General features: G+C 43.9%; 1 protein-coding gene and 1 long non-coding RNA gene across 2 annotated transcripts; one reads left to right on the forward strand and one right to left on the reverse strand.

The window, feature by feature from the left end:
* Positions 1-759: 759 nt before the first annotated feature.
* On the reverse strand, positions 760-2,555 carry LOC135638877 (protein ALP1-like). The gene has a single exon (XM_065152397.1). The coding sequence runs from the start codon at positions 2,470-2,472 to the stop codon at positions 1,108-1,110; it is 1,365 nt and encodes a 454-aa protein (XP_065008469.1). The 5' UTR covers positions 2,473-2,555; the 3' UTR covers positions 760-1,107.
* A 2,605-nt stretch (positions 2,556-5,160) lies between these two features.
* Positions 5,161-5,748, forward strand: LOC135638201 (uncharacterized). The gene is made up of 2 exons (XR_010496554.1): positions 5,161-5,375; positions 5,503-5,748. It is a non-coding gene; the product is annotated as an uncharacterized LOC135638201 (long non-coding RNA).
* The last annotated feature ends 1,831 nt before the right edge of the window (positions 5,749-7,579 follow it).

The raw sequence follows: 7,579 nt of genomic DNA on the forward strand, positions 1-7,579 counted from the left end.
CTTACGACTTCGTTTTTCGACAAACACTGATCTCCTACCTTCCGTATCTTCTGCTGCTGCTGCTGTCCTAATTATCTACAACCTCTAAGCACATATCAAGCCTGATCTACTGCTATCATGGGGTTGCCACATCAATTTTGCAGTTGACTGACATATTCTGCTTGATACTAGTGCTTCTCCGGACAGGTCTGAGGACTGTTGGGAACTCGAGATTGTCCTCGATCCATGGAGAATCCAGAAAATTACATGTCGAAGATGTTAGAATTGCTAGTCGATATTGGAGCATACTAAAAGGATTGCTGTTACCTTCTTCTTGTTTCACCATATAGTGTTCACCCTGTTCTTGCAAGCAGAGCATTACCGTAATGAGTCTTAGCAGGCATGTCCTGCACTTTTTCATCATCAGGTAATGTATTGGGCTAAATATCACAGAGAATCTCCATCCATGATCTTAATCTCAGTAGAGACACAATTCTCCATTGCGATTGCTGAAGTCATGACAGTGTGAAGTAGCTCATGTCGAAACCAAATTATTATTGTCTCTGAAAACCTGATTAGCTGATGTTCCAGCTAACCGGATTTAGCTTGTGCCAAATTATTAATTTCCCAGATTTATATGGTCGCATTTCCTTGTGCCACCCAACCAGATTAGCTGATGTTCCCAGCTGTTTCAAGATACAATTGAAGTTGCAAAAGCTCAAATCAACTTGCACAAGCAAGAACAGATAGCTAGCTGCTCAACAGAGAAAACCAAGTCAATTCCAGTCTAATTCTCCAACACCACAATATTTATACCTCCCATTGCAGTGAAACACCAGAATCAAAGGTTGTGCAACACAAGATGAATTCAGATCCTTGCACAATTGGCACTTACATTTGGGAAGCTCAAGCAATTTTGCCTTTTAATGGCCAACTTGGATCAAGATGCTTGATCAACAAATCAGAACAGCTACTCTGTCTTTCCTTGTGTGCTATACCCAGGAACATGTACTCCTTGTCCATAGGTTTTCATTTCTCTATCTTCAACTGAAACCAAAAGCAACTGGACTGTCGCTTCTCCATCTTTGGAACCAAAGAGAGTAGCAGATTGCTGGATTGTAACAGGTCCTACAAGAAAGCTGTTCCACCAAGGCCATGGTGCAGCAGATTATGAGCAATGCTATCTCTAGCCTGCACGGCGCTCATCGATTGGAGGCTGTTCTCCGGCACCATCTCGTCGTCCACCAGCTCAAACCGCAGCTCCGGGACCATCTCCTCCTTCCTCATCTCGCATATGTTGTGAAGTACGCAGCATGCCCCGAGGAACACCGGCAAGTCCTGCAGCTTCACTTCGGTCCTCTTCTGCAGGCATCCCCACCGTGCCTTCAGCTTGGTGAAGGCCTCTTTTGCCACCCGCTGCACCTCCCCGATCTTCTCGTTGAAGGAGTGGTGCGCCCATGTCAGGTTCTTCTGAGCGTACGGGACCAGCACCCAGTCCAGCAGAGGGTAGCTGGCGCCGCCCACAATCCACTGGTGGTTCAAGAAGCCACTGTTGGCGCGTTGGTACAATGCCGATTTCTCGAGCACCTGGTCGTCGGGCATCGACCCGGGCCAGCCGATGCAGATGTCGGTGAAAACGCCGTCGGGGTCGACGACACCTTGAATGGTGACGGTGTAGGAGGTCTTCTGGTTGCGTTCGGTGTGGCGGCGGTTGAAGTAGGCGGCGATGCCGATCTTGGGGGCGATAATGGGGATGTGAGTTGTGTACATGGCACCCACGACATTGGGGATGCCGGAGATGCCCTCGAAGCGCGCAGCTCCGGCGGCCGCATCGGATGGGCCGGGCCATAAGAGCGATCGCGGCATAAGCACGTTCCGGATGGCGGTGCAGACCTCGAGAATGAGCTTATGGCAGGTGGAGATACCAAGTCCGAAGCGCCGGGAGACAAGCCGGAGAGGCTCCCCGGTGGCGAGGCGCCACACGCACACGGCAACGCGCTGCCGGACGGGAATGGCAGAGCGGAGCGCCGTGTCCTCCTTGGCCACGGCGGAGCCGAGCTCTTCGCAGAGGAAGTCGAAAGTGGCGCGGGACATCCGGAAGGCGCGCCGGAATTCGTCGTCCGGGAGGTCCGGATGGTTGTACCGGTCCCACCAGTCGCGGGACCGGTCCTTGACCCAGAGCCGGCGTTGCCCGGGCTGCAACGGCGGCGGCGGCGGCGCAGCCTGTGGCTCCTCCCCTGCGGCGTCATCGTCGGCGTGCGGGGGGGAAGAGGAGGCGAAGGGCTTCATGGCAACGAGCCGGCTGGGGGATAAGTCATCCGCTCGCGGGCGCTTCTTGACATTGGATTCCATGGCCAGGGGGAGAGCGGAATGGGGTTGAGGATCGGGGAGGATGGCGGTGGCGGGGTCGTGGAAAAAGGAGTAGTAATAGGAGAAGAGGTCGTCGTCGAACGAGGCGGCTGGGACAGGCGTAGGAGTCTGATAAGTGGTCATGAATGATCCCAGTGGCGGCGGGGGTTTCCTTCGTTCGTCTGCAACTCGAGCTCAAGAATTTTGATTTGGTGATGATGGGATATGGCGATGGGTCGAGCTGATTTATATGTTGCGGCGACGGAGAAGGTGGCTGGAAGGGGCGCGTGCACGCGGTTGGATCGAATGCTTCTCGTTGTTCGCAAGGGGGAAGGCAGGAAGAAGGCCCCAACCGCGGCTCACGCGGGCGTCCTGACCGCGACCAGTCGCGGTCAGACGACGCGTCCGAGCTGTGCGCGGTTTATCCATGGGGCCCACGGAGAGAAAGAGACACGGTGACACGTGGATCCCTGTTGAGAGCGACTGCCTTCCCTGTGGGGCTTCGATTGGCAAGGGAAAGGTCGACGGCGAGCAACGGTACGTTATCACTACTGCTGGCGTACCTGTCTCTTGGACCTATACCGGGCCTCGCAGTCAATCCAATCAAAAGGTAGGTAAACAAGCGGGTAAGCAGAAGCTGATAGGAAATTGTTGTTTTTTGTGAAACACGTGCGGCGACGACGTCCGTGTGAGTTGCGTAGGGTGCTTAAATGTGATTCCACGGACTACATCAATTCCTTAGTCACTCTTAACGACGTACTCTCCTCCCATCCCTTCATTGTGACCGCAGAAGGATTTGAATTTAGTGTGGGACTCACAGGAAGGGCAGATCTTGGGTGAATCTTTTCTGGTTTCTTTGTAGCTATCTTCTTATCAAGTGAGAAATAAATCGATAAAAATCTAGGGATCGACGACCAGTACACGTGGTGGTGTCAACCCGCGACGTTGATGACGTGGCGCTATTCGATCCGCGCTTCGGAGTGGGACCCCCCAGTCGCTTTTTGAACCCAAATAAAATGCCCTTTCTCTTATCCATCTGCTGCTCTACGCGCCTCACATTGGGTCCCATGTTGTTCTCTCCAGTCACCACGTGGGTGCGCGTAGAAGCCGCCTTTTCTTTTTATTCCCTCACGTCACATGCCGCGTCGGCACGAGTGCTCCACGAAGGATCCCACACACGAAGGCTAAAGGGTTAAAGTCCTTAATTAGAGTGAATACTTTTTCTTCTTTTTAAGAGATTTGGAATCCAACATAAGTTTCGTATAAACACACATCTACAACTCTTTGTGGGCCTAAAATACCTAAAGTAGATTTTCTTGGCACTACAAGCCAAAAGAGGCGTCTAAAAACACCATTTGATTCCAATTGACACAATGTTAAAAAGTCATGAGTCCTCATCAATCCTTAAGTCAACATGATCTCATCTATTATGTTAGAATAAATGATTCCAAAGCATTATGTGGTTGATGGAAATTTTTATTTTTTGATGAACTTTTTTATTTAAATTTTTTCTTATCTAACCTAAGCATAAAATAAAATGGTTAGAATATTATTATTAGAAGTGGATAGTTATAATATCTCTGATTAATTCTATATTAGAAGTGGATAAGATTAAGATTAACTTATAAATGAATATATTATTATTAGTCTCATTTTAAATATTTTGATCAATAATTTAGATCAAATAAGATTTATGACTTAAATAACTTATCAGTGGAAAACATTATAACAAGTATTTTGACCAACAAACAAAATTAACCCAAAAGATCTTGTCAATATTCCTTAATAGATTTAGTAAAGACTTGGTGTACTAAAACTAATCCTTTTGGAGAACTTCCGACAGCAAATTTGCTGTCAAGAATGTAGAAAGCAGCGTATCATTCTAAAATCTGCCTGCAAGCTAAACTGAATTGTACTGTTCCTATTTCAGCTTGCTCGTGAAGAATGAACATTGTTTCTTTGATTTGAGATCAACAGTTACTTACATGTCTAAGTCTCTATCTTGAGCAACTTGAGCTTACCCACTTTACCAGTGGCATAAGCATCGTTGCTGCCAATTGATGCATCGGAGAAACCATTTAAAGATCCCAGGAAATGCAAGGTTATCCATGAAGCCACGACTGCTTCTCGGTTTATTGATAGGCACTCCTTTGAACTCGATGAGAGCAACATCTTCGAGGGAAGAACTGGCAGTGACGTGCGATTACATGATGGAGGAAACAAATAGTATAATGGACTTCGTCACTTGAATCATGCCTTTCTTATATATATAGTGGCTTAATGAACCTTTTGATTTGGTCAACCTTGATTGCTATATAGGATTAAATAATGCTGCAGCAGAGCTTATTTATTATTCCATGCGACATTTATACCGTGGATATCTGAGTTGGAGGACATTCTTTAATGGGTTAGGTGTGGTTGCAGAGGTGCTGTTTATTGCTTGTCTCCGTTGGCCAGTCTCTGCCACAGCCATTTACAAGTTCGGGTCAAATTTACCTGGACATCTCCACTGCATTTCAAGTATCTCAATCATGTCTAGTTCTCGCAGGTTTATACTGGATGTGTACATTGTGCTCCACCTGATCAATGACCACATGCATGCTAAAGTTTAACATGTATGAGATTTATTGGAAAGAAGGTACTATATATGTCCCATGAGATTCTTGGGATGTATGTAAACTTTCACGTTTAACGTAAAATACGCATCAACTTTGACGTACGTATATGTATGTGTGACTGTAATAGAAGAATATACAAGGCTACATAGGTCACTGAACATGAACTCTGATCCCTGTTGCAATAAATCAGAGCTCAGTGGTGGAACACCAAAGCCGAAAGCCGAAAGCAGAGAGAGAGAGAGAGAGAGACCTAAAGTGCCCAAAGAAATGGAAGAATCCTCTTGTAGTGAGGTACCCTTTGGCTTTGGTCATCCCTGCTCTTTGCTGCTCTACATCGTAAGTGCCTGTGCTCGTTGCTTGGGCTGCTCCGTTTCTTCCGATGAACCTCAGGATCCTTCTACAGAAGAAGAGAATGGCGATGACTCCATTGTAAGTAATCTCTCTCTCTCTCTCTCTCTCTCTCTCTCTCTGTGCGTCACTCTGCACATCATCTAGTAGTTTATTACTTGGTGCCTTTCTAATCTTGAATCATGAATTATCTGAGATACAAATGCAGGAAGAAGGAGCCGATGTAAAGACCGGTATGGCTTCAAGAAGGCCAAGAAGGCCACGCCCAAGTGAAGGTCGAGGAGGCCAGATTAACTGAGAGTAGCTTTGCTTCTAGCCCCTCAAGTTTCAGGCTTCATTTTGGACTCCATCTACACTTTTGTTAACCCTCACCAAGATCGTCTTGTATGTCTCCAGTGTGTACATTTAGCTGGAAATTGATCTTGTATGATTTAAATGCTTGTCCTTTATTCTATCACGGCATTACTACCATGTCATGAAGACCTACGCCCAAGATTCAAATATCAAGAGTTTTAAGACACAAATACATTAGGGATCGTAGAAAAATCTTCGTTCTATGGATTTGCGGTGCATCCTCCTGTGGGATAGAATTGACAGACGAGCTCGACTGTTTGTGTGCCTCTGGAAAGAACTGTTGATACCTTTTGGTTTTATTTCCACTCGATTACTTCTGGCTTGTATATTTCGTATTGTTTCTATTGCGTTGTCTTTCACATTGCTCTTTCTTCCCGGATTCACACCGTCACAACAGGAAGTCTTTATGTCAGGGTGACCTGTGGAATGGGTAGCAATTCTAAAGCTAAAGTTGAGTCGGGAAGGAGAGACGGACGTCTTAGGTCACAACTCATCTGTCCTCCTCAGGAGGAGAGAGCTGCTCCCTTACGCAGTAGACCTCCCCAATTAATATCTCTGCTTCCGACCTGCCGTCTTCATGAGGTTGAGATATGTTCAAAACGCCATCCTTCACCGGGAATTGCGAAGAGTTCTCTAAAAATGTCTCATCCATCAATGCATGTCTTTATGATGTGAACCATTATAAGCGCATCGTAGCGGTGCCACAGAAACAACAAAGAATTAAGAAGGGAAGAAGAAAACCGTATTTATTGCAGGAAAGATATATAAAAAGCTAGTCGAGCTTTGAGAATGGAGGCGGATAATAGCAATAGGGATCGCAGCGAAGGCAATATGCTTGACATATTTCACGGTGATGCGGCTCCTCCGCTGTACAACAGTAGCAAGGATCATACTTTTTGCAACAATAGCTTATATATATATATATATATATATATATATATATATATATATATATATATATATATGGATTACATGATATTAGTCACTAATGTCAATGATCTACTTGCAAATTATATTGTTTATATTTGACTAATAGAACATGTTAAAACCACTTAATCACTTGTTCACTTTGAATTTAGCAAAAATAATAATGCTAAAGGGACCAACAACAACTAGTGTAGTGAAATGGTTACCATCACTAAGAGTATAAAAGCAGTTAAAAATAGCTAGCATGATAACTAAACGTGTGACGATCATCTTGAGTAGATTATGTTTCAAGGGTCAAATTTAACCTTTTTATATATAATTTTTGAATGTTCATATATGGTATGAAATAAGCTCCATTTTTCACCTAAAAAACATTATTGGACGGGAAATCATGACTAGCTCAGCACCCTATTTATTGTAAATCTAATATATAAGATTAGCATATTAAGCTAAACTTACATTACGTGTAGGGGGAGCTCAACCCAAGTTAAATAGCAACATATAAGTAGAATTAGTTTTAAATTTCAACAGTGGTCTTAAATTTCTTGATGGTTCTATGCTTTCTCATTTCTCATATAAGTAGAATTAGTTTGATCAATTTTATCCTATTCACTTTTTAAACATTATGTGAATATTCATAAAGATTACTAATAGTATCAAGAAAAATATGAAAGATTTCTTATAACAAAAAGAAGATAACACTATACATACAACTGCCATAATTGGGATGCTATTATCATATTTAAATCGAAAGGAGATGGTCGTAATTTATTTTAGAGTTTCATAAGATATTTTATTATTCATGAGAAGGTGAGAAGATATATAGTTAATGATTGAATTAATTATAATTCATGAGAATGTGAGAAGATATAGCTTTTTAGAGTTATATTTGGTATTTTATGATTCATGACAAGGTGAAAACGCATAAAATTAATGATTGAGTTAATCATAATATCCTTCTTAGCTTAGGTGAACCAATTTTGAATCTTGATACCTTCTAGCTT

The sequence above is a fragment of the Musa acuminata genome, chromosome BXJ3-5, assembly GCF_036884655.1.
Source record: "Musa acuminata AAA Group cultivar baxijiao chromosome BXJ3-5, Cavendish_Baxijiao_AAA, whole genome shotgun sequence".
Lineage (NCBI taxonomy): Eukaryota > Viridiplantae > Streptophyta > Magnoliopsida > Zingiberales > Musaceae > Musa > Musa acuminata.

Coding starts and splice junctions, on each gene's coding strand:
- LOC135638877 (XM_065152397.1), bottom strand. CDS start 2,472: ATGACCACTTATCAGACTCCTACGCCTGTCCCAGCCGCCTCGTTCGAC.